General features: G+C 53.2%; 1 protein-coding gene across 1 annotated transcript in view; it reads right to left on the bottom strand.

Moving 5' to 3' along the window:
* Window positions 1–225: 225 nt before the first annotated feature.
* LOC144487896 (soluble guanylate cyclase 88E-like) overlaps window positions 226–24,275 on the bottom strand; it is a 54,706-nt gene continuing 30,656 nt past the window's right edge. Inside the window, exons 7-14 of the mRNA XM_078205947.1 lie at window positions 23,698–23,827; window positions 19,962–20,108; window positions 15,126–15,272; window positions 8,942–9,098; window positions 7,077–7,186; window positions 5,570–5,659; window positions 3,253–3,356; window positions 226–507 (exon numbers count right to left, since the gene is read on the bottom strand). Coding sequence (XP_078062073.1) covers window positions 243–507; window positions 3,253–3,356; window positions 5,570–5,659; window positions 7,077–7,186; window positions 8,942–9,098; window positions 15,126–15,272; window positions 19,962–20,108; window positions 23,698–23,827 — 1,150 coding nt within the window. The 3' untranslated portion in view covers window positions 226–242. The remainder of the gene's footprint in view (window positions 508–3,252; window positions 3,357–5,569; window positions 5,660–7,076; window positions 7,187–8,941; window positions 9,099–15,125; window positions 15,273–19,961; window positions 20,109–23,697; window positions 23,828–24,275) is intronic.

Below are 24,275 nucleotides of genomic sequence, written 5' to 3'. Positions count from 1 at the left end.
GGGGAGGTTACAGAGATAGGGAGGGGGTGTCGGGGCTGGAGGGGGTTACAGAGATAGGGAGGGGGTGTAGGGGCTGGGGGAGGTTACAGAGATAGGGAGGGGGTGTAGGGGCTGGAGGAGGTTACAGAGATAGGGAGGGGGTGTAGGGGCTGGAGGAGGTTACAGAGATAGGGAAGGGGTGTAGGGGCTGGAGGGGGTTACAGAGATAGGGAGGGGGTGGTTCGGATGGGGGTGACATTGTGTCACACTAACACGCAGCTGATGCTTCTGAAGGGTGCGCGGGGTGGTAGGTTTTGGGTCCCAACATTCCCCACGGGTTCGGCCTGTTCTGGGTTGTCCACGCAATCGGTCCTGGCCACCCTTTGATGTTTGACCTTCTTCTTTAGCTCACGGAAGTCATCGGAACCGGCACTGTGCGAGCCTTCGCCTGACTCGTACGAGCCTGAGGAATGCACCTCTCCATCCTTCCAGATTCCCGTCTCGGGAGAGGGTGTACTCTCGTTCTGGCTATCGAGAGAGAGAGAGGAGTAACATTGAGAGAGACTTCACAGCGAAGGCGAACCATTCTGCGCAGCGACCGATGAGTGAGTCCCGCTGAGGGAGCACCGCACTGTGGGAGGGTCAGTGCTGAGGGAGCGCCGCACTGTGGGAGGGTCAGTGCTGAGGGAGCGCCGCACTGTGGGAGGGTCAGTGCTGAGGGAGCGCCGCACTGTGGGAGGGTCAGTGCTGAGGGAGCGCCGCACTGTGGGAGGGTCAGTGCTGAGGGAGCGCCGCACTGTGGGAGGGTCAGTGCTGAGGGAGCACCGCACTGTGGGAGGGTCAGTGCTGAGGGAGCACCGCACTGAGGGAGGGTCAGTGCTGAGGGAGTGCCCCCCTGTGGGAGGGTCAGTGCTGAGGCAGTGCCGCACTGTGGGAGTGTCAGTGCTGAGGGAGTGCCCCCCTGTGGGAGGGTCAGTGCTGAGGGAGTGCTGCACTGTGGGAGGGTCAGTGCTGAGGGAGCGCCGCACTGTGGGAGGGTCAGTGCTGAGGGAGTGCCCCCCTGTGGGAGGGTCAGTGCTGAGGGAGCGCCGCACTGTGGGAGGGTCAGTGCTGAGGGAGTGCCGCACTGTGGGAGGGTCGGTGCTGAGGGAGCGCCGCACTGTGGGAGGGTCGGTGCTGAGGGAGCGCCGCACTGTGGGGGGGTCGGTGCTGAGGGAGACCCGCACTGTGGGAGGGTCGGTGCTGAGGGAGCGCCGCATTGTGGGAGGGTCAGTGCTGAGGGAGCGCCGCACTGTGGTAGGGTCAGTGCTGAGGGAGCGCCGCTCCGTGGGAGGGTCAGTGCTGAGGGAGCGCCGCACTGTGGGAGGTTCGGTGCCGAGGGAGCGCCGCACTGTGGGAGGGTCAGTGCTGAGGCAGCGCCGCACTGCGGGAGGGTCAGTACTGAGGGAGCGCCGCACTGTGGGAGGGTCAGCGCTGAGGCAGTGCCGCACTGTGGGAGGGTCAGTGCTGAGGGAGTGCTGCACTGTGGGAGTGTCAGTGCTGAGGGAGTGCCCCCCTGTGGGAGGGTCAGTGCTGAGGGAGTGCCGCACTGTGGGAGGGTCAGCGCTGAGGCAGCGCCGCACTGTGGGAGAGTCAGTGCTGAGGGAGTGCCGCACTGTGGGAGGGTCAGTGCTGAGGGAGCGCCGCACTGTGGGAGGGTCAGTGCTGAGGGAGTGCCGCACTGTGGGAGGGTCAGTGCTGAGGGAGCGCCGCACTGTGGGAGGGTCGGTGCTGAGGGAGCGCCGCACTGTGGGGGGGTCGGTGCTGAGGGAGAGCCGCACTGTGGGAGGGTCAGTGCTGAGGGAGCGCCGCACCGTGGGAGGGTCAGTGCTGAGGGAGCGCCGCACTGTGGGAGGGTCAGTGCTGAGGGAGCGCCGCACTGTGGGAGTGTCAGTGCTGAGGCAGCGCCGCACTGTGGGAGGGTCAGTGCTGAGGGAGTGCCGCACTGTGGGAGTGTCAGTGCTGAGGAAGTGCCCCCCTGTGGGAGGGTCAGTGCTGAGGGATTGCTGCACTGTGGGAGGGTCAGTGCTGAGGGAGCGGCGCACTGTGGGAGGGTCAGTGCTGAGGGAGTGCCCCCCTGTGGGAGGGTCAGTGCTGAGGGAGTGCCGCACTGTGGGAGGGTCAGTGCTGAGGGAGCGCCGCACTGTGGGAGGGTCAGTGCTGAGGGAGTGCCGCACTGTGGGAGGGTCGGTGCTGAGGGAGCGCCGCACTGTGGGAGGGTCAGTGCTGAGGGAGCGCCGCACTGTGGGAGGGTCAGTGCTGAGGGAGCGCCGCACTGTAGGAGGGTCAGTGCTCTTGGAGCGCCGTACTGTGGGAGGGTCGGTGCTGAGGGAGCGCTGCACTGTGGGAGGGTCACTGCTGAGCGAGTGCCGCACTGTGGGAGGGTCAGTGCTGAGGGAGCGCCGCACTGTGGGAGGGTCACTGCTGAGCGAGTGCCGCACTGTGGGAGGGTCAGTGCTGAGGGAGCGCCGCACTGTGGGAGGGTCACTGCTGAGCGAGTGCCGCACTGTGGGAGGGTCAGTGCTGAGGGAGCGCCGCACTGTGGGAGGGTCAGTGCTGAGGGAGCGTCGCACTGTGGGAGGATCGGTGCTGAGGGAGCGCCGCACTGTGGGAGGATGTGATTCACTGTAACTCCAGCCCCAGGTTTGAGATTCAAATTATATAAAGCTCTCCTCAGACCCCATTTGTAATTCAGAAAGGGTTTATTAACCCTTGGAGCGCGCGCAGCTTCTGAAAGGGTTTAACTCGGAGGTGGGGTCGTACAGTCGAGGCATTGCTCCCTCGAGTATGGGAGATTAAGGGGGCGATCGAACCGAGGGGACAGAGGTTTGAGAAGATTAAAGGATTTGATCGGGAGAGAAATTATTTCCCTTGACGGTGGGGGAGGGAGAGTGTCCAGAACAAGTTTGGTGGCGGGGGGGGGGCAGGAGAACCTTAAAATGAGGGAGGCCATTCGGGGGAGAGTGGCAGCGTCGGAAAGCTCTTCCACACACACAGAAGGGAGAGGGAATCCGGAACTTTCTCCCCCATGTCGGGGCTGAGAAGTGGGGCTTGAAGGAAGGTGGATAGAACCGAGGCGGGAATTCAGCCTCAGGATGAGACGTGATTTGATAGAATGGAGGCCGGAGGGACCGAATGGCCTCCTCTTGTTGTCCCTCCCCCGTGCCTCTGTCCCCGGAGGCCTCAGGGGCAGGCCGTGGCGGGGGTATATGGTGTGCGGCTGGCACAGTTTACCTGTTGTCATCATTTTGGTCGCTGCTTTTCCTCAATTCCGCCGATGTCTTGAAGGTGGCATCTCTCTTGCCTTTGAGCCAGTAGGTCTTCATGTAGCCCTTACCCTGAGGAGCAGTCAAAGATTGGCAGCGCCAAGGGTTAATATTCCATTTGGCCGCACACGCCAGTTCAAAGGACAAGTCTAATTCTGGAATCCAGTCCCGGTAATTACAGGCCCCCGCATGGCAGAGTGAAGTCTCTCTCTCTGTAACTCCAACCCCAGGCTTGAGGCCTCCTGCTAACTCCAGCCCCAGGCTTCAGGCCTCTCACTATAACTCCAGCCCCAGGCTTCAGGCCTCTTGCTATAACTCCAGCCCCAGGCTTCAGGCCTCTTGCTATAACTCCAGCCCCAGGCCCGAGGCCTCTCGCTATAACTCCAGCCCCAGGCTTCAGGCCTCTCGCTATAACTCCAGCCCCAGGCTTCAGGCCTCTTGCTATAACTCCAGCCCCAGGCCCGAGGCCTCTCGCTTTAACTCCAGCCTCAGGCCCAAGGTCTCTCGCTATAACTCCAGCCTCAGGCCCAAGGCCTCTTGCTATAACTCCAGCCCCAGGCTTCAGGCCTCCCGCAAACTCCAGCCCCAGGCTTCAGGCCTCTCACTAACTGCAGCCCCAGGCTTCTGGCCTCTTGCTATAACTCCAGCCCCAGGCTTCTGGCCTCTCGCTATAACTCCAGCCCCAGGCTTCAGGCCTCCCACTATAGCTCCAGCCCCAGGCTTGAGGCCTCCCACTAACTCCAGCCCCAGGCTTCAGGCCTCCCGCTAACTCCAGCCCCAGGCTTCAGGCCTCTCGCTATAACTCCAGCCAGGCTTCAGGCCTCTCGCTACAACTCCAGCCCTAGGCTTGAGGCCTCCCGCTATAGCTCCAGCCCCAGGCTTTAGGCCTCTTGCTATAATTCCAGCCCCAGGCTTGAGGCCTTTCGCTTACCTCCAGCCCCACGCTTCAGACCTCTCACTAACTCCAGCCCCAGGCTTGAGGCCTCTCATTATAACTCCAGCCCCAGGCTTGCAGTCTCGCTCTATAACTCCAGCCCCAGGCTTCAGGGCTCTCGCTATAATTCCAGCCCCAGGCTTGAGGCCTCTCACTTACCTCCAGCCCCACGCTTCAGGCCTCTCACTAACTCCAGCCCCAGGCTTGAGGCCTCTCGCTACTACTCCAGCCCCAGGCTTGAGGCCTCTCGCTACTACTCCAGCCCCAGGCTTCAGGCCTCTCGCTATAACTTCAGCCCCAGGCTTCAGGCCTCTCACTATAACTCCAGCTCCAGGCTTCAGGCTTCTCGCTATAACTCCAGCACAGGCCCAAGGCCTCTCGCTGTAACTGTAGGCCCAGATTTAGGGGAGGGAGTTCCAGGATTGTTATTGGACATCATTCAGTCCCAGTGTGTGGGGTAGGTACACCCACAGTGCTGTTAGGGAGGGAGTTCCAGGATTGTTATTGGACATCATTCAGTCCCCGTGTGTGGGGTAGGTACACCCACAGTGCTGTTAGGGAGGGAGTTCCAGGATTGTTATTGGACATCATTCAGTCCCCGTGTGTGGGGTAGGTACACCCACAGTGCTGTTAGGGAGGGAGTTCCAGGATTGTTATTGGACATCAGTCAGTCCCTGTGTGTGGGGTAGGTACACCCACAGTGCTGTTAGGGAGGGAGTTCCGGGATTTTGACCCCAGCCACAGTGAAGGAACGGCCGATATATTTCCCAGTCGGGATGGTGAGTGGCTCGGAGGGGGAACTTGCAGGTGGGGGTGTTCCCCATGTGTCTGCTTGTCCTTCTAGATGGTAGAGGTGGCGGGTTTGGAAGGTGCTGTTGAAGGAGCCTTGGTGAGTCGCTGCGGTGCATCTTGTAGATGGTTCACACGGCTGCCACTGTGCGTCGGTGGAGGAGGGAGTGAGTGTTTGTGGTTAGCGTGTCGATCGAGCGGGGCTGCTTTGTCCTGGATGGTGTCGAGCTTCTCGAGTGTTGTTGGGAGCCGCACTCATCCAGGCAAGTGGAGATTGTTGTTGGAGCCGCACTCATCCAGGCAAGTGGAGATTGTTGTTGGAGCCGCACTCATCCAGGCAAGTGGAGATTGTTGTTGGAGCTGCACCCATCCAGGCAAGTGGGGAGTATTCCATCACACTCCTGACTTGTGCCGTGTAGATGGTGGACAGGCTTTGAGGGGAGTCAGGAGGTGAGTTACTCTCCGCAGGATTCCCAGCCTCTGACCTACTGTGGTAGCCACTGTGTTGATGTGAGTGGGAATAATTCGGGTCGAGGGTGGAGGTCACATCTTAGACACTCACCTTGACAAATATCTTGCCCCGCTCCTCGATAATGTAGGGTTCATGTTCCAGGTGATCCTTCGTTGTCTCGCTAATGTGAATTTGCATACCCTGTGACAGAGGTAACACGCAGAGACCAGATATTAATCAATATCAGACACAGTTCATGCAAAGAATATCCCTCCCCATTCCGAGTGTGGTTTAACCGGACCAGAACTGTACAGAGTGCGCCGAGTGTGGTCGAACTGGACCAGAACTGTACACAGTGCTCCGAGTGTGGTCTAACCAGACCAGATCTGTACACAGTGCCCCGAGTGTGGTCTAACCGGACCAGAACTGTACACAGTGCTCCGTGTGTGGTCTAACTGGACCAGAACTGTACACAGTGCTCCAAGTGTGGTCTGACTGGACCAGAACTGTACACAGTGCTCCGAGTGTGGTCTAACTGGACCAGAACTGTACACAGTGCTCCGAGTGTGGTCTAACCGGACCAGAACTGTACACAGTGCCCCGAGTGTGGTCTAACTGGACCAGAACTGTACACAGTGCCCCGAGTGTGGTCTAACTGGACCAGAACTGTACACAGTGCTCCGAGTGTGGTCTAACTGGACCAGAACTGTACACAGTGCTCCGAGTGTGGTCTAACCGGACCAGAACTGTACACAGTGCTCCGAGTGTGGTCTAACTGGACCAGAACTGTACACAGTGCTCTGAGTGTGGTCTAACCAGACCAGAACTGTACACAGTGCTCTAAGTGTGGTCTAACCGGACCAGAACTGTACACAGTGCTCTGAGTGTGGTCTAACCAGACCAGAACTGTACACAGTGCTCTGAGTGTGGTCTAACAGGACCAGAACTGTACACAGTGCTCTAAGTGTGGTCTAACCGGACCAGAACTGTACACAGTGCTCCGAGTGTGGTCTAACCAGACCAGAACTGTACACAGTGCTCCAAGTGTGGTCTAACTGGACCAGAACTGTACACAGTGCTCTGAGTGTGGTCTAACAGGACCAGAACTGTACACAGTGCTCCGAGTGTGGTCTAACCGGACCAGAACTGTACACAGTGCTCCGAGTGTGGTCTAACCAGACCAGAACTGTACACAGTGCTCCGAGTGTGGTCTAACCAGACCAGAACTGTACACAGTGCTCCGAGTGTGGTCTAACCAGACCAGAACTGTACACAGTGCTCCGAGTGTGGTCTAACCGGACCAGAACTGTACACAGTGCTCTGAGTGTGGTCTAACCGGACCAGAACTGTACACAGTGCTCCGAGTGTGGTCTAACCGGACCAGATCTGTACACAGTGCTCCGAGTGTGGTCTAACCGGACCAGAACTGTACACAGTGCCCCGAGTGTGGTCTAACTGGACCAGAACTGTACACAGTGCTCCGAGTGTGGTCTAACTGGACCAGAACTGTACACAGTGCTCCGAGTGTGGTCTAACCGGACCTGAACTGTACACAGTGCCCCGAGTGTGGATTAGCCGGACCGGAGCTATACCAGGTGACACTGCTGGCCTCACTCACCACCCCGTTACTCTCCATCCGGGAGGCTGTGTTGACAGTATCACCAAAGAGACAATAACGAGGCATCTTCAGTCCCACCACACCTGCAACGACCATCCCCGAGTGAATTCCTACAGAGAGAGAGAGAGAGAGAGCAGAGACAGACAGCAATCGTCCTATTCTCACTGGAGACGTCCCATGTGACCTTTAACCCTGAACCCCACAGACGCCCCAGAAGCCCACTCCCCACCACCTCCACCAATCGTTGCTTGCCCCGTTGTCGTGGTGACCCCTCCCCCCCCCCCCCTCCTGTAGTCAATCGCAAGGCGGCAGCGGACAGATCCCGGACATCTTTGGACACTAAGGATCAATTTAGCATGGCCAATGTACCAAAGCTGCACATTTTTGGATATTAAGGGGCAATGTCCAAGGATCCCAGTTACCTAACTTGGACGCCCTTTAACCTTCAGCCTTGGCGGCCATTTTTCTTTCCCCCCCCCACCAGCCCTCCCCCGCCTCCAGCACCCCCAACCATTGCTGAAAGGAGCTGTGTCAATCGGGAAGATTTCCGTGTCAAATCCACAGGAATGGTGCCTGAGGGCTACCCAAAATGGCGGCACGATAGCACAGCAGTTAGCACAGCTGCCTCACAGCGCAGGGACCCTGGTTCCATTCCCAGCTGGGGTTACTGTGTGTGTGGAGTCTGCACGTTTCCCCCGCGAATGCGTGGGTTTCCTCCGGGTGCTCTGGTTTCCTCCCACAGTCCAAAGATGTGCGGGTTAGGGGGATTGGCCATGCTAAATTGCCCCTGAGTGTCCAAAGATGTGCAGGTTAGGTGGATTGGCCATGCTAAATTGCCCCTTAGGTGTCCAAAGATGTGCAGGTTAGGTGGATTGGCTGTGCTAAATTGCCCCTTAGTGTCCAAAGATGTGTAGGTTAGGTGGATTGGCCATGCTAAATTGCCCCTTAGTGTCCAAAGATGTGTAGGTTAGGTGGATTGGCCATGCTAAATTGCCCCTTAGTGTCCAAAGATGTGTAGGTTAGGTGGATTGGCCATGCTAAATTGCCCCTTAGTGTCCAAAGATGTGTAGGTTAGGTGGATTGGCCATGCTAAATTGCCACTTAGTGTCCAAAGATGTGTAGGTTAGGTGGATTGGCTGTGCTAAATTGCCCATTAGTGTCCAAAGATGTGTAGGTTAGGTGGATTGGCCATGCTAAATTGTCCCTTAGTGTCCAAAGATGTGCAGGTTAGGTGGATTGGCCATGCTAAATTGCCCCTTAGTGTCCAAAGATGTGTGGGTTGGGTGGATTGGCCGTGCTAAATTGCCCCTTAGTGTCCAAAGATGTGCGGGTTAGGTGGATTGGCCGTGCTAAATTGCCCCTTAGTGTCCAAAGATGTGCGGGTTAGGTGGATTGGCCGTGCTAAATTGCCCCTTAGTGTCCAAAGATGTGCGGGTTAGGTGGATTGGCCGTGCTAAATTGCCCCTTAGTGTCCAAAGATGTGCAGGTTAGGTGGATTGGCCATGCTAAATTGCCCCTTAGTGTCCAAAGATGTGCAGGTTAGGTGGATTGGCCATGCTAAATTAACCGTAGTGTCAGGGGGACTAGCTAGGGTAAAAACGTGGGGTTACGGGGATAGGGCCTGGGTGGGATTCTGGTCGGTGCAGACTCGATGGGCCGAATGGACTCCTTCTGGATTCGATGAAAGGTTGTGTCATCGACTTGTCTCGCTCTCACTGATTGGTCAACCGTCATCCGAGTCATTGGTGCAAGTGAGTGAAGGCCTCAAAGGAAGGGGGGCATCTCTGGACCAACCCCACCCCCCCTTACCCTCTCCGCCCTCCCGCAACAGCCCGGGGAAGGGGGGGGGTGGTCTTTTTACTCACCCACTCGTATTTGGATGTTGTCCCCAGTGGACGGGTCCTTCAGGTGGTCGATGGAACTGAGCATGTCCACGGCCATGTCGCAGATGTGGTGGGCGTGGAAGGTGGTCTTGTTTGGGACCCCGGCAACCACCATGTAGGCGTCGCGAATGGTCTCCACCTGCAGGCGGGAGGGGGGGAATTGGAAGAGAGTCGGAGGAGTGCATGGAAAAACACCATTAATCCGAGGAACATCCAACCGAGTCCCGCGTCGAATGTTGACCGCTCTGTCATAACGCAGAGGCAGCAACGTTTAGAGATTAACATAGAAGCTAGAAGCAGGAGGAGGCCATTCGGCCCTTCTAGCCTGCTCTGCCATTCATTACGATCATGGCTGATCATCGAATCCAATATCCAGATACCCCCCCCATATCCCTCAATCCCTTAAGCCCCGAGAGCGATATCTAATTCCTTCTTGAAACCACACAACGTTTTGGCCTCAGCTACTTTCTGTGGGAGTGAATTCCACACATTCACCACCCTCTGGGTGAAGAAATTTCCCCTCACCTCAGTCCTAAAAGGTTTACCCCTTATCCTCAAACTATGACCCCGAGTTCTGGACTCCCCCCATCATCGGGAACATTCTTTCTGAATCCACCCTGTTAGAATTTTATAAGTTTCTATGAGATCCCCTCTCACTCTTCTAAACTCCAGTGAATATAATCCTAACCGACTCAGTCTCTCCTCATATGACAGACCTGCCATCCCAGGAATCCATGATGTGGAGTTGCCGGCGTTGGACTGGGGTGGGCTCAGTAAGCAGTCTCACAACACCAGGTTAAAGTCCAACAGGTTTATTTGGTAGCAAAAGCCTTTGGAGCGCCGCTCCATTAACCTGATGAAGGGGCAACGCTCCAAAAGCTCGTGCTACCAAATAAACCTGTTGGACTTTAACCTGGTGTTGTGAGACTACTTACTATCCCAGGAATCAGCCTGGTAAACCTTCGCTGCGCTCCCTCTATAGCAAGGACATCCTTCCTCAGATAAGGAGACCAAAACTGCGCACAATATTCCAGGTGTGGCCTCACCAACGCCCTGTACAATTGCAGCAAAACATCCCTATCCCTCAAATCCTCTCGCTATGAAGGCCAACATACCATCTGCCTTCTTTACTGCCTGCTGTACCTGTGCGCTTACTCTCAGCGACTGATGCACGAGGACTCCAAGGTCTCGCTGACTTTCCACCTCTCTCAATTTACACCCGTTCAAATAATAATCTGTCTCCCTATTATTGCGACCAAAGTGGATAACCTCACATTGATCCACATTCATTCAAGTATTCATTAATTAAACACAGGACTTGGGATGTCTTGTTGAAGTTGTACAAGACATTGGTGAGGCCACACTTGGAATACTGTGTACAGTTCTGGTCACCCTATTATAGAAAGGATATTATTAAACTAGAAAGAGTGCAGAAAAGATTTACTGGGATGCTACCGGGACTTGATGGTTTGAGTTATAAGGAGAGGCTGGATAGACTGGGACTTTTTTCTCTGGAGCGTTGAGGGGTGACCTTATAGAGGTCTATAAAATAATGAGGGGCACAGATCAGCTAGATAGTCAATATCTTTTCCCAAAGGTAGGGGAGTCTAAAACTAGAGGGCACAGGTTTAAGGTGAGAGGGGAGAGATATAAAAGAGGGGCAATTTTTTCACACAGAGGGTGGTGAGCGTCTGGAACAAGTTAAAGTCCAGCAGGTTTATTTGGTAGCAAAAGCCACGAGCTTTCGGAGCGCTGCTCCTTCATCAGGTGAGTGGGATTTCAGTTCACAAACAGGGCATATAAAGACACAAACTCAATTTACAAAATAATGGTTGGAATGCGAGTCTTTACAGGTAATCAAGTCTTAAAGGTACAGACAATGTGAGTGGAGAGAGGGTTAAGCACAGGTTAAAGAGATGTGTATTGTCTCCAGACAGGACAGTTAGTGACATTTTGCAAGCCCAGGCAAGTCGTGGGGGTTACAGATAGTGTGACATGAACCCAAGATCCCGGTTTAGGCCGTCCTCATGTGTGTGGAACTTGGCTATCAGTCTCTGCTCAGCGACTCTGCGTTGTCATGTCGTTGTCTGCAGAATCGCTGAGCAGAGACTGATAGCCAAGTTCCGCACACATGGGGACGGCCTCAACCGGGATCTTGGGTTCATGTCACACTATCTGTAACCCCCACGACTTGCCGGGGCTTGCAAAATCTCACTAACTGTCCTGTCTGGAGACAATACACATCTCTTTAACCTGTGCTTAACCCTCTCTCCACTCACATTGTCTGTACCTTTAAGACTTGATTACCTGTAAAGACTCGCATTCCAACCATTATTTTGTAAATTGATTTTGTCTCTTTATATGCCCTGTTTGTGAACTGAAATCCCACTCACCTGATGAAGGAGCAGCGCTCCGAAAGCTAGTGGCTTGTGCTACCAAATAAACCTGTTGGACTTTAACCTGGTGTTGTGAGACTTCTTACTGTGTTTACCCCAGTCCAACGCCGGCATCTCCACATAATGGAATGAGCTGCCAGAGGTGGTAGTAGAGGCGGGTACAATTTTGTCTTTAAAAAAGCATTTAGACAGTTACATGGGTAAGATGGGTATAGAGGGATATGGGCCAAATGCGGGCAATTGGGACTAGCTTAGGGGTTTAAAAGGAAGGGTGACATGGACAAGTTGGGCCGAAGGGCCTGTTTCCATGCTGTAAACCTCTATGATTCACTAATAGAAATTAATTAACAGAAATACCTGACTTAAGTGAAGAATTATCGAGTTATTTATTGAACTAACCGGGGACTACATGATCCTTGTCTTTATTTGAACAGCATTCCAGTAGAATCTTACTTTAATCGATAAAAGCAAATTACGACAGATGCTGGAATCCGAAACCAAAAGAGAAAATGCTGGAAAATCTCAGCAGGTCTGGGCAGCAACTGTAGAGAGAAAAAAGAGCTGACGTTTCGAGTCCAGATGCCCCTTTGTCAAAGCTAAAAGGCATAGAAAGTGGGAGATATTTATACTGCAGGGGGAGGGAATGAAAGATGAGTATTAGCCACAGAAACCAGGGGGGAAAGACTGCTAATGGGTATCCACAGAGAGAATAAAGGGGGCGAATGGCCAACCGGCAGAGAAGCTGCGACAGATGGAGATGTTGGGGGGAGGGTAGGGGGAATGGGACAGAGGTAGAGTGTAGAAAAGGGGAAGCGGGGGGAGGAAAGGTAAGAGAAGGGGGATGAAGTAGGGGGAAAGAGTGCAGGGGGGAAAAAGGAAGAAAGCCAATAAAGAAATAAAAGGTTGAGAAGAATAAAAAAAATAGAATGAAAACAGAGGGGGTCGAGGTGGGGTAGAGCGAATCATCTGATGTTGTTGAATTTGATGTTGAGACCGGAAGGCTGGAACGTGAGATGCTATTCTTCCAGTTTGCATTGAGCTTCACTAGAACATTGCAGGAAGCCAAGGATAGACACGTGGGCATGTCCTTAATACTTTAATCGATATGTTACTTGTTCGGTTAAAGTTTCCGGTCGGTGAAATAAATAACTTGTTAACTGTTCAGTTAAGTCAGGGTCTTTCTGTTAATGAACCTCTAAACGTGAATGAAGGTCAGTTCACACCGTCCCACACACTTTTAACAGATTACGAAGCGAGGGATTCCTTTTTGGGGGATTTGGCGTGGCCTCTCAAAAGGGGATCACCATCTGCGTCGTAACACTGGGTTGTCAAAACCATCAGATTCAAGTTTAATAGGTTCTTGGTATCTAAGTGATGTTGTCTACATGGACTTTAGCAAGGCCTTTGACAAGGTACCGCATGGTAGGTTGTTGCATAAGGTTAAATCCAGGGTGAGGTAGGTAAATGGATACAAAATTGGCTTGATGACAGAAGTCAGAGGATGGTTGTAGAGAATTGTTTTTCCAACTGGAGGCCTTCGACCAGCGGTGTGCCTCAGGGATCAGTGCTGGGTCCACTGTTATTTGTCATTTATATTAATGATTTGGATGAGAATATAGGAGGCATGGTTAGTAAGTTTGCAAGTGACACCAAGATTGGTGGCATAGTGGACAGTGAAGAAAGTTATCTCAGATTGCAACGGGATCTTGATCAATTGGGCCAGTGGGCTGACGAATGGCAGATGGAGTTTAATTTAGATAAATACGAGGTGATGCATTTCGGTAGATTGAACCAGGGCAGGACTTACTCAGTTAAGGATAGAGCTGGAAATTTGGGCAAAGAAATGGCAGATGGAGTTCAATCCTGATAAGTGCGAAGTGATGCATTTTGGTAGAAATAATGTAGGAGCTATATGATAAATGGCAGAACCATAAAGGGTGTAGATACGCAGAGGGACCTGGGTGTGCAAGTCCACAGATCCTTGAAGGTGACGTCACAGGTGGAGAAGCTGGTGAAGAAGGCATATGGCATGCTTGCCTTTATAGGACGGGGCATAGAGTATAAAAGTTGGGGTCTGATGTTGCAGATGTATAGAACGTTGGTTCAGCCGCATTTGGAATACTGCGTCCAGTTCTGGTCGCCACACTACCAGAAGGACGTGGAGGTTTTGGAGAGAGTACAGAGGAGGTTTACCAGGATGTTGCCTGGTATGGAGGGGCTTAGTTATGAGGAGAGATTGGGTAAACTGGGGTTGTTCTCCCTGGAAAGACGGAGGATGAGGGGAGACTTAATAGAGGTGTATAAAATTATGAAAGGCATAGATAGGGTGAACGGTGGGAAGCTTTTCCCCAGGTCGGTGGTGACGTTCACGAGGGGTCACAGGTTCAAGGTGAAGGGGGGGAGGTTTAACACAGATATCAGAAGGACATATTTTACACAGAGGGTGGTGGGGGCCTGGAATGCGCTGCCAGGCAAGGTGGTGGAGGCGGACACACTGGGAACGTTTAAGACTTATCTAGATAGCCATATGAACGGAGTAGGAATGGAGGGATACAAAAGAATGGTCTAGTTTGGACTAGGGAGCGGCACGGGCTTGGAGGGCCGAAGGGCCTGTTCCTGTGCTGTATTGTTCTTTGTTCTTTGAGCGTTGGGGAGAGTTATAGAACAAAGAGATCGAGGGGTACAGGTTCATAGCTCCTTGAAAGTGGGGTCACAGGTGGACAGAGTGGTGAAGAAGGCATTCAGCATGCTTGGTTTCATTGGTCAGAACATTGAATACAAGAGTTGGGACGTCTTGTTGAACTTGTATAAGACATTGCTAAGGCCACACTTGGAATATTGTGTACAGTTCTGGTCACCCCATTATAGAAAGGATATTATTAAACTAGAAAGAGTGCAGAAAAGATTGACTAGGATGCTACTGGGACTTGATGGTTTGAGTTATAAGGAGAGGCTGGATAGACTGGGACTTTTTCCCTGGAGTATAGAAGGCTGAGGGGTGATATTATAGAGGTCTATAAAATAATGAGGGGCATAGATCAGCTAGATAGTCAACATCTTTTCCCAAAGGTAGGGGAGTCTAAAACTAGAGGGCATAGGTTTAAGGTGAGAGGGGAGAGATACAAAAGTGTCCAGAGTGGCAATTTTTTCACACAGAGGATGGTGAGTGTCTGGAACAAGCTGCCAGAGACAGTAGTAGAGGCGGGTACAATTTTGTCTTTTAAAAAGCGTTTAGATAGTTACATGGGTACGATGGGTACAGAGGGATATGGGCCAAATGCGGGCAATTGGGACGAGCTTAGGGGTTTTAAAAATAGGGCAACATGGACAAGTTGGGCCAAAGGGCCTGTTTCCATGCTGTAAACCTCTATGACTCTAAGTGCCTGATACAAATTGATTAGCTAAATTCAAAATCTTGTTGTCTTGGTAAAAATAGCGCTGCTCGGCCTTTCGATAAAATTGTTTCAGTCTGGTCTCTCCGTGTACTTACACTGTTTTAAATCTCATAAGCACAGAAAAAGCACCACCTCCCAATCTAGAGTGTATCCACCCAACCACGCAACACCCCGCGCGCCCTTGCCCCCATGCCAGTGTCAACAGAGCCCGTCACGGCGCAGTTTGCTCCTCCCACCACCGACGGCGCTGTCGGGGGTGGTTTACAGGTGAAGGAGGGATGGTCACGAGCAAAGAGGAGCGAACATAACATGGTCTGGCGCAGAGGTGAGTGGGGGGAGGGATAGGTTGTCACGGACGCCATGGGAGACAGGTACCTTGTAGACGTTATGTTTCTCACTCAAGGTGTCGAACACGATGTAGATTTCGTTAAGCATGTCCACCACTTGCATCGGGGTGATGTGGATGCAGATCTCGTTAAACTTAACCACGTCACTAAAGAGAATCGTCACATCGGGGAAAACCTGCAGGGGGAGGCCGACAGGTGGTGAACTGGGTGGCTTCCACATTCCCGCTAACAGATTCCCCCCTCCCTATCTCCGCACCCTCCTCCAGCCCCTACACCCACTCCCTATCTCCGCACCCTCCTCCAGCCCCCTCCCTATCTCCGCACCCTCCACCACCCCCTACGTCCCCTCCATATCTCCGCACCCTCCACCAACCTCTATACCCCCTCCCTATCTCCGCACCCTCCTCCAGCCCCCTCCCTATCTCCGCACCCTCCACCACCCCCTATGCCCCCTCCCTATCTCCGCACCCTCCACCAACCCCTACACCCCCTCCCTATCTCTGTAACCTCCTCCAGCCCCTACACCCCCTCCCTATCTCTGTAACCTCCTCCAGCCCCTACACCCCTCCCTATCGCCGCACCCTCCTCCACCCCCTACACCCCCTACCTATCTCTGTTAACTCCTCCAGCCCCTACACACCCTCCCTATCTCCGCATCCTCCTCCAGCCCCTACACCCCCTCCCTATCTCTGTAACCTCCTCCAGCCCCTACACCCCCTCCCTATCTCTGTAACCTCCTCCAGCCCCTACACCCCCTCCCTATCTCTGTAACCTCCTCCAGCCCCCACACCCCCCTCCCTATCTCTATTACCTGCTCCAGCCCCTACACCCCCTCCCTATCTCTGTAACCTCCTCCAGCCCCTACACCCCCTCCCTATCTCTGTAACCTCCTCCAGCCCCTACACCCCCTCCCTATCTCCGCACCCTCCTCCAGTCCCTACACTCCTCTCTATCTCTGTAACCCTCTCCAGCCCCTACACCCCCTCCCTATCTCTGTAACCCCCTCCAGCCCCTACACCTCCCTCCCTATCTCTGTAACCTCCTCCACCCCTACACCCCCTCCCTATCTCTGTAACCTCCTCCAGTACCCTACATCCCTCCCTATCTCTGTAACCTCCTCCAGCCCCTACACCCCCTCCCTATCTCTGTAACCTCCTCCAGTACCCTACATCCCTCCCTATCTCTGTAACCGCCTCCAGCCCTTACACCCCCTCCCTATCTCTGTAACCTCCTCCAGCCCCTACACCTCCCTCCCTATCTCTGTAACCTCCTCCACCCCTACACCCCCTCCCTATCTCTGTAACCTCCTCCAGTACCCTACATCCCTCCCTATCACTGTAACCCCCTCCAGCCCCTACACCCCCCTCCCTATCTCTGTAACCTCCTCCACCCCTACACCCCCTCCCTATCTCTGTAGCCCCCTCCAGCCCCTACACCCCACTCCCTATCTCTGTAACCCCCTCCAGCCCCTACACACCCTCCCTATCTCTGTAACCCCCTCCAGCCCCTACACACCCTCCCTATCTCTGTAACCCCCTCCAGCCCCTACACACCCTCCCTATCTCTGTAACCTCCTCCAGTACCCTACATCCCTCCCTATCTCTGTAACCTCCTCCAGCCCCTACACCCCCTCCCTATGTCCGCACCCTCCACCAGCCCCCTACACCCCCCACCCTATCCCTGTAACCTCCTCCAGCCCCTACACCACCGCCCCATCTCTGTAATCTCCTCCAGCCCCTACACCCCCTCCCTATCTCTGTTACCTCCTCCAGCCCCTACACCCCCCTTCCTATCTCTGTAACCTCCTCCAGCCCCCTACAACCCGTCCCTATCTCCGCACTCTCCTCCAGCCCCTACATGCCCTCCCTATCTCTGTAACTTCCTCCAGCCCCTACACCCCCTCCCTATCTCTGTAACCTCATCCGGCCCCCTACACCACCTCCCTATCTCTGTAACCTCCTCCAGCCCCTACACCCCCTCCCTACCTCTGTAACCTCCTCCAGCCCCCTACACCCCCTCCCTACCTCTGTAACCTCCTCCAGCCCCCTACACCCCCTCCCTACCTCTGTAACCTCCTCCAGCCCCTACACACCCTCCCTATCTCTGTAACCTCCTCCAGTACCCTACATTCCTCCCTATCTCTGTAACCTCATCCGGCCCCCTACACCCCTCCCTATCTCTGTAACCTCCTCCAGCCCCTACACCCCCTCCCTATCTCTGTAACCTCCTCCAGCCCCTACACCCCCTCCCTATCTCTGTAACCTTCTCCAGCCCCTACACACCCTCCCTATCTCTGTAACCTCCTCCAGCCCCTACACCCCCTCCCTAACTCTGTAACCCCCTATAGCCCCTACACCCCCTCCCTATCTCTGTAACCTCCTCCAGCTCCTACAACCCTCCGAGATCTCTGCTCTCCTCCAATTCCGGCCTCTCGAGCATCCCCCGATTCCCATCGCTCCGCCATTGGCGGCCGTGCCTTCAGCTGCCTGGGGGGGGCCCTAAGGTCTGGAATTCCCTCCCTAAACCTCTCCACCTCTCTCTGTCTCTGTGTCTCTCTCTCTCGGTCTCAGTCTTGGTCTCTCTCTCTCTCTGTCTCTCTCTCTGTCTCTCTCTCTGTCTCTCTCTCTGTCTCTCTCTCTGTCTCTGTCTCTGTCTCTGTCTGTCTCTTTCTGTCTCTCTGTCTCTGTCTCTCTGTCTCTGTCTCTCTGTCTCTCTCTCTGTCTCTGTCTCTGTCTCTGTCTGTCTCTTTCTGTCTCTCTGTCTCTGTCTCTCTGTCTCTGTCTCTCTGTCTCTCTCTCTGTCTCTCTCTCTCTGTCTCTCTCTCTCTGTCTCTCTCTCTCTGTCTCTCTCTCTGTCTCTCTCTCTCTGTCTCTCTCTCTGTCTCTCTCTCTCTGTCTCTCTCTCTCTGTCTGTCTCTCTCTGTCTCTCTCTCTGTCTCTCTCTCTCTCTCTGTTTCTCTCTCTGTCTCTCTCTCTCTCTCTCTGTCTCTCTCTCTGTCTCTCTCTCTGTCTCTCTCTCTCTGTCTCTCTCTCTCTGTTTCTCTCTCTGTCTCTCTCTCTCTCTCTCTCTGTCTCTCTCTCTGTCTCTCTCTCTGTCTCTCTCTCTCTGTCTCTCTCTCTCTGTCTCTCTCTCTGTCTCTCTCTCTGTCTCTCTCTCTCTGTCTGTCTCTCTCTGTCTCTCTCTCTGTCTCTCTCTCTCTCTCTGTTTCTCTCTCTGTCTCTCTCTCTCTCTCTCTGTCTCTCTCTCTGTCTCTCTCTCTGTCTCTCTCTCTCTGTCTCTCTCTCTCTGTTTCTCTCTCTGTCTCTCTCTCTCTCTCTCTCTCTCTGTCTCTCTCTCTGTCTCTCTCTCTGTCTCTCTCTCTGTCTCTCTCTCTCTCTCTCTCTCTCTGTCTCTCTCTCTCTCTCTGTCTCTCTCCCTCAGATGTTACGATGAATTCTCCCTCCTGACCAGTGTCCTGGGAGAACGCGTTTCCATGGCTCCCAAATAACTACCTCTCAGCCCGGAGCGTGCTTGGTAGCTCGTGGACTGAGTAATGGCAGACCTGCATTGCCCTAGCGCCTGTGTCTTGCTCGGGACATTCCAAAGCGCCCCACCGCCAATGAGGTACTTTCGAAGTGTGGTTCCTGTTGCAACACAGGAAAAGCGAGAGCCAATCTGTGCACAGAAAGATCCCAGAAGCAACGCTGTGATGACAATCCAGCTTATCATTTGCCCCTCGTGATTTTTATTTATTTTGAGGGTTACACGTTACCCACATCCCCTCCCCCGCCAAGGGTTAAGAACTCTCCCCTCCCGCCTGCCTCTCCTTCACCAGTTACAGCTGGGACGTGGTTCCATCACATACTTAAATGTTTCTGGGTGTCCAGATCACCAACAACCTGTCCTGGTCCCTCCACGCCGACACTATAGTTAACAAAGCCCCACCAACACCTTTGCTTTAAACTTAAAATGTATTTTATTAGTGTCACAAGTCAGCTTACATTAACACCGCAATGAAGTTACTGTGAAAATCCACTAGTCGCCACACTCCTGTTTGGGTTACACTGAGGGAGAAGTTAGCACCCTAACCGGCACGTCTTTCAGACTGTGGGAGGAAACCGGAGCACCCGGAGGAAACCCACGCAGACATGGGGAGAACGTGCAAACTCCGCACAGACAGCGACCCGAGCCGGGAATCGAACCCGGGTCCCTGGCGCTGTGAGGCAGCAGTGCTAACCCCACTGTGGGAAATTCAGCGTGTCTGCTACGACTCTCACCAACTGTTACAGATGCCCCATAGAAAGCATTCTTTCCGGATGTATCACAGCTTGGTCTGGGCTCCTGCTCTGCCCAAGACCGCAAGGAACTACAAAGGGTCGTGAATGTAGCCCAATCCATCACGCAAACCAGCCTCCCATCCATTGACTCTGTATACACTTCCCCGCTGCCTCGGGAAAAGCAGCCGGCATAATCAAGGACCCCCCACGCACCCCGGACATTCTCTCTTCCACCTTCTTCCGTTGGGGAAAAAGATACAAAAGTCTGAGGTCACGTACCGACCGACTCAAGAACAGCTTCTTCCCTGCTGCCGTCAGACTTTTGAATGGACCTACCTCGCATTAAGTTGATCTTTCTCTACACCCGAGCTATGACTGTGACACTACATTCTGCACCCTCTCCTTTCCTTCTCTATGAACAGTATGCTTTGTCTGTATAGCGCGCAAGAAACAATACTTTTCACTGTATCCCAATACATGTGACAATAATAAATCAGGTCGGATCGAATCCGGCCACGTTCCGAGCGTGCGGAGGGTCAGATTGGGATTGAGGGAGTGACCTTCCCCGGCCCCGGGGCCGTGGCGGTGACCGGCGGCTGGAATCTTACCTGGCAAGTCTCCAGAGCCGTGACACCTTTCCGCAGTCGATCAGCCACGGCTCGGGGGATCATGGCGTACAGCAAGGAGTCTCCCCGTTTCTTCTCCTCGTCCAGTTTCATGATGATTTCCTGCAGCTGCCGGTATTTCTGTCGCTCCTGGAGGGGCGGACCACACGGAGATACCATTCGCCAGCTTCAAACTTTACCCTAACCCTAATCCTAATCCTTCCCCCAACCCTAACCCTGAACTAGAACCTATAACCCTAACTCTGAATTAGAACCTATAACCCTAATCCTGAACTATAACCTTTAACCCGAACCCTGAACTATAACCTTTAACCCTAACCCTGAACGAAAACCTTTAACCCTCACCCTGAACTATAACCTATAACCGTAACCCTGAACTAGAACTTATAACCCTAACCCTGAAATATAACTTTTAACCATAACCCTGAACTATAACCTTTAACTCTAACCCTGAACGATAACCTTTAACCCTCACCCTGAACGATAACCTTTAACCCTCACCCTGAACTATAACCTATAACCCTAACCCTGAACTGTAACCTTTAACCATAACCCTGAACTATAACCTTTAACCCTAACCCTGAACTGTAACCTTTAACCCTCACCCTGAACGATAACCATTAACCCTCACCCTAAACTATAACCTTTAACCCTGACCCTGAGCTATAACCTTTAACCCTGACTCTGAACTATAACGTTTAACCCTCACCCTGAACTTTAACCCTTAACCCTGACCACAAATCCTAACGCAAGAACTGTAACCTTTAACCCTGACCCTGAACTATAACATTTAACCCTCATCCTGAACTATAACCCTGACCCTGAACTATAACCTTTAATCCCTGAACCCTGAACTATAACCTTTAACCCCTAACCCTGAATGATAACCTTTAACACCTAACCCTGATGCAGAACTATAATATTTAACTCTAACCCGGAACTATAACCTATAACCCTTAATCCCAGCCCTGAACATTAACCTTTAACCCCTAAAGTGTGGCTCGGTAGCACAGTGGTTAGCACTGCTGCTTCACAGCTCCAGGGACCTGGGTTCGATTCCCGGCTTGGGTCACTGTCTGTGCGGAGTCTGCACATTCTCCCCGTGTCTGCGTAGGTTTCCTCCGGGTGCTCCGGTTTCCTCCCACAGTCCAAAGATGTGCGGGTTAGGTTGATTGGCCATGCTAAATTGTCCTTAGTGTCCTGGGATGCGTAGGTTAGAGGGATTAGTGGGTAAATATGTAGGGATATGGGGGTAGGGCCTGGGTGGGATTGTGGTCGGTGCAGACTCGATGGGCCGAATGGCCTCTTTCTGTGCTGCAGGGTTTTTAAGATTTCTAACCCTGAACTATAACCTTCAACCCCTGAACCCTGAACGATAACCTTTAACCCTCACCCTGAACTATAACCTATAACCCTGACCCTGAACTATAACCTTAAATCCTGACCCTGAAATATAACCTTTAACCCTCACCCTGAACTTTAACCTTTAACCCTGACCACAAATCCTAACCCTGGGACGATAACCTTTAACCCTCACCCTGAACTATAAACTTTAACCCTGACCTATAACCTTTAACCCCGAACCGAAACCATAATCTTTAACCCTGACCCTGAAATATAACCTTTAACCCTCGCCCTGAACTTTAACCTTTAACTATAACCCTGAACTATAACCTTTATCCATGACCCTGAACTATAGCTTTTAACCCTCACCATGAACTTTAACCCTGACCGCAAATCCTAACCCTAGAACTATCATCTTTAACCCCTAACCCTGAACCCTGAACTAGAACCTTTAACCCCTAACCCTGAACTATAACCTTTAACCCCTAACCCTGATGCAGAATCTTTAACTCTAACCCGGAACTATAACCTATAACCCTTAATCGCAACCCTGAATGTTACCTTTAACCCCTAACCCTGAACTATAACCTTTAACCCTAAGCCCTGATCTTGAACTAGAACCTTTAATCCTGAACCCTAACCCTGAAATACAACCTTTAACCCTGAACTACAACCTTTAACCCGTAACCCCAAATCCTAACCCTAAACTATAACTTTTAACCCTTGACCCCAAATCCTAACCCTGACCAACAACCTTTAGCCCTTAACCCCACGTCATGGCCCTGAACTATAATCTTTAACTCTAAACCCTAACTTGAAACCCTAACTTGAACTGAAACCATAAACTTTAACTTTTAACCTCAACACTTGACCCTAATCCCTAATCCCACCCATAACCCATTCACTAACGCTAATAACCCATTCACTCAACTCCTCTCCCACCCTAACTCTCACTCTCACCCTATCACTAACACTGAAATCTTTACACGAGGAACTGAGCACAACAGAAGTATTTACACACCCGACAAACATCATTGCCAATCACTCCAACCCCGCCTCCCTCATTCCCTCCCTCTCCCCATCTCTCTCAATCCCTCTCCTCCCCGTCTCCCTCAATCCCCCTCCATCTCCCCGTATCCCTCACTCCTTCATCTCTCTGTCTCCCTCAATCCCTCCATCTCCCCATCTCCCTCAATCCCTCCATCTCCCTCAATCCCTCCATCTCCCTGCCTCTCTCAATCCCTCCATCTCCCCGTCTCCCTCAATCCCTCCATCTCCCTCAATCCCGCCATCTCCCCATCTCGCTCAATCCCTCCATCTCCCCATCTCCCTCAATCCCTCCATCTCCCTGCCTCTCTCAATCCCTCCATCTCCCCGTCTCCCTCAATCCCTCCATCTCCCTCAATCCCGCCATCTCCCCATCTCGCTCAATCCCTCCATCTCCCCATCTCCCTCAATCCCTCCAGCTCCCTCAATCGTCCCTCCTCCCCATATCCCTCAATCCCCATATTTCTTAATTCCTATTGCATTAAATAATGGGACAAGTTTGAGAGGCTGAATGGCCTCCTCCTGTTCTTGAGTAACAGGCTTGAGAGGGTCTGAATGGCCCCCGTTCCTGTGTAATAGGCTCAAGGAGAGGGGTTGAATGGCCTCCTCTTGTTCCTATGTAACAGGCTGGAGAGAGAGGGGCTCAATGGCCTCCTACTGTTTCTCTGTAACAGGCCAGAGAGGGGCTGAATGTCCTCCTACTGTTCCTGTGTAACAGGCTGGAGAGAGAGGGGCTGAATGGGGTCCCCTCCTGTTCCTGTATAGCAGGCTGGAGAGGGGCTGAATGGGGCCCCCTCCTGTTCCTGTGTAACAGGCCAGAGAGGGGCTGAATAGCCTCCTCCTGTTCCTGTGTAACAGGCTGGAGAGAGAGGGGCTGAATGGCTTCCAGTTCCTGTGGAACAGGCTGGAGAGGGGCTGAATGGCCTCCTGTTCCTGTGTAACAGATTGGAGAGAGAGGGGCTGAATGGCCTCCTCCTGTTCCTGTGTAACAGGCCAGAGAGGGGCTGAATGGCCTCCTCCTGTTCCTGTGTAAAAGCTCGAGAGAGGCTGAATGGCCTCCTCCTGTTCCTGTGTGATAGGCTCAAGAGAGAGGGGCTGAATGGCCTCTTGCCCCTGTGTAACAGGTCCGGAGAAGTGCTGAATGGCCTCCTCCTGTTCCTGTGTAACAGGCCAGAGAGGGGCTGAATGGCCTCCTCCTGTTCCTGTGTAACAAGATAGGGAGGGGCTGAATGGCCTCCTCCTGTTCCTGTGTAACAGGCTGGAGGAGGGGCTCCTCCTGTCATGGTGGGGAAATGAGTGTGCGTCCTGACGCAGGTTAGACACTCACCTGATCCAGGGCGAGCTGGAGTTCGGCTGACTGCTGGGTCCCGGCCAGAATTAGCTCCCGACTCGAGTCGTGAAGGTTGAGATCATTGACGTAAACTCCCATTTTTATCATGTCCTCCACCGTCTCAATTCTGCGTGGAAATCAGCCAGAATTTTAGCTCGGACAACCCAGGGGCAGCGGGGAAGAATGGACCAGCCCCTTCCCACTGCTCCGAGCTCAATAAAACCTCTTCTCCTTCTGCGTCCCCCCTCCTCTCCTGAGGCGGATGAGACCCTCAGGCCCTCCTGATCTTTGATTTCCCCTCACTCTGACTGTGTAACAGGCTGGAGAGAGGCTGAATGGCCTCCTGTTCCTGTGTAACAGGCCAGAGAGGGGCTGAATGGCCTCCTGTTCCTGTGTAACAGGCCAGAGAGGGGCTGAATGGCCTCCTCCTCTTCCTAAGTAACAGGCTGGAGAGGGGCTGAATGGCCTCCTCCTGTTCTGCCCGCAGAACAAAGAACAGTACAGCACAGGAACAGGCCCCTCGGCCCTCCTGCGCCGATCATGATGCTGCCTAAACTAAAACCGTACGCACTTAC

This window comes from Mustelus asterias, unplaced genomic scaffold (genome assembly GCF_964213995.1).
Source record: "Mustelus asterias unplaced genomic scaffold, sMusAst1.hap1.1 HAP1_SCAFFOLD_1109, whole genome shotgun sequence".
NCBI lineage: Eukaryota > Metazoa > Chordata > Chondrichthyes > Carcharhiniformes > Triakidae > Mustelus > Mustelus asterias.
The sequence above is the reverse complement of the archived record's forward strand: the minus strand, read 5'-3'. Positions and strand labels throughout refer to the sequence as shown.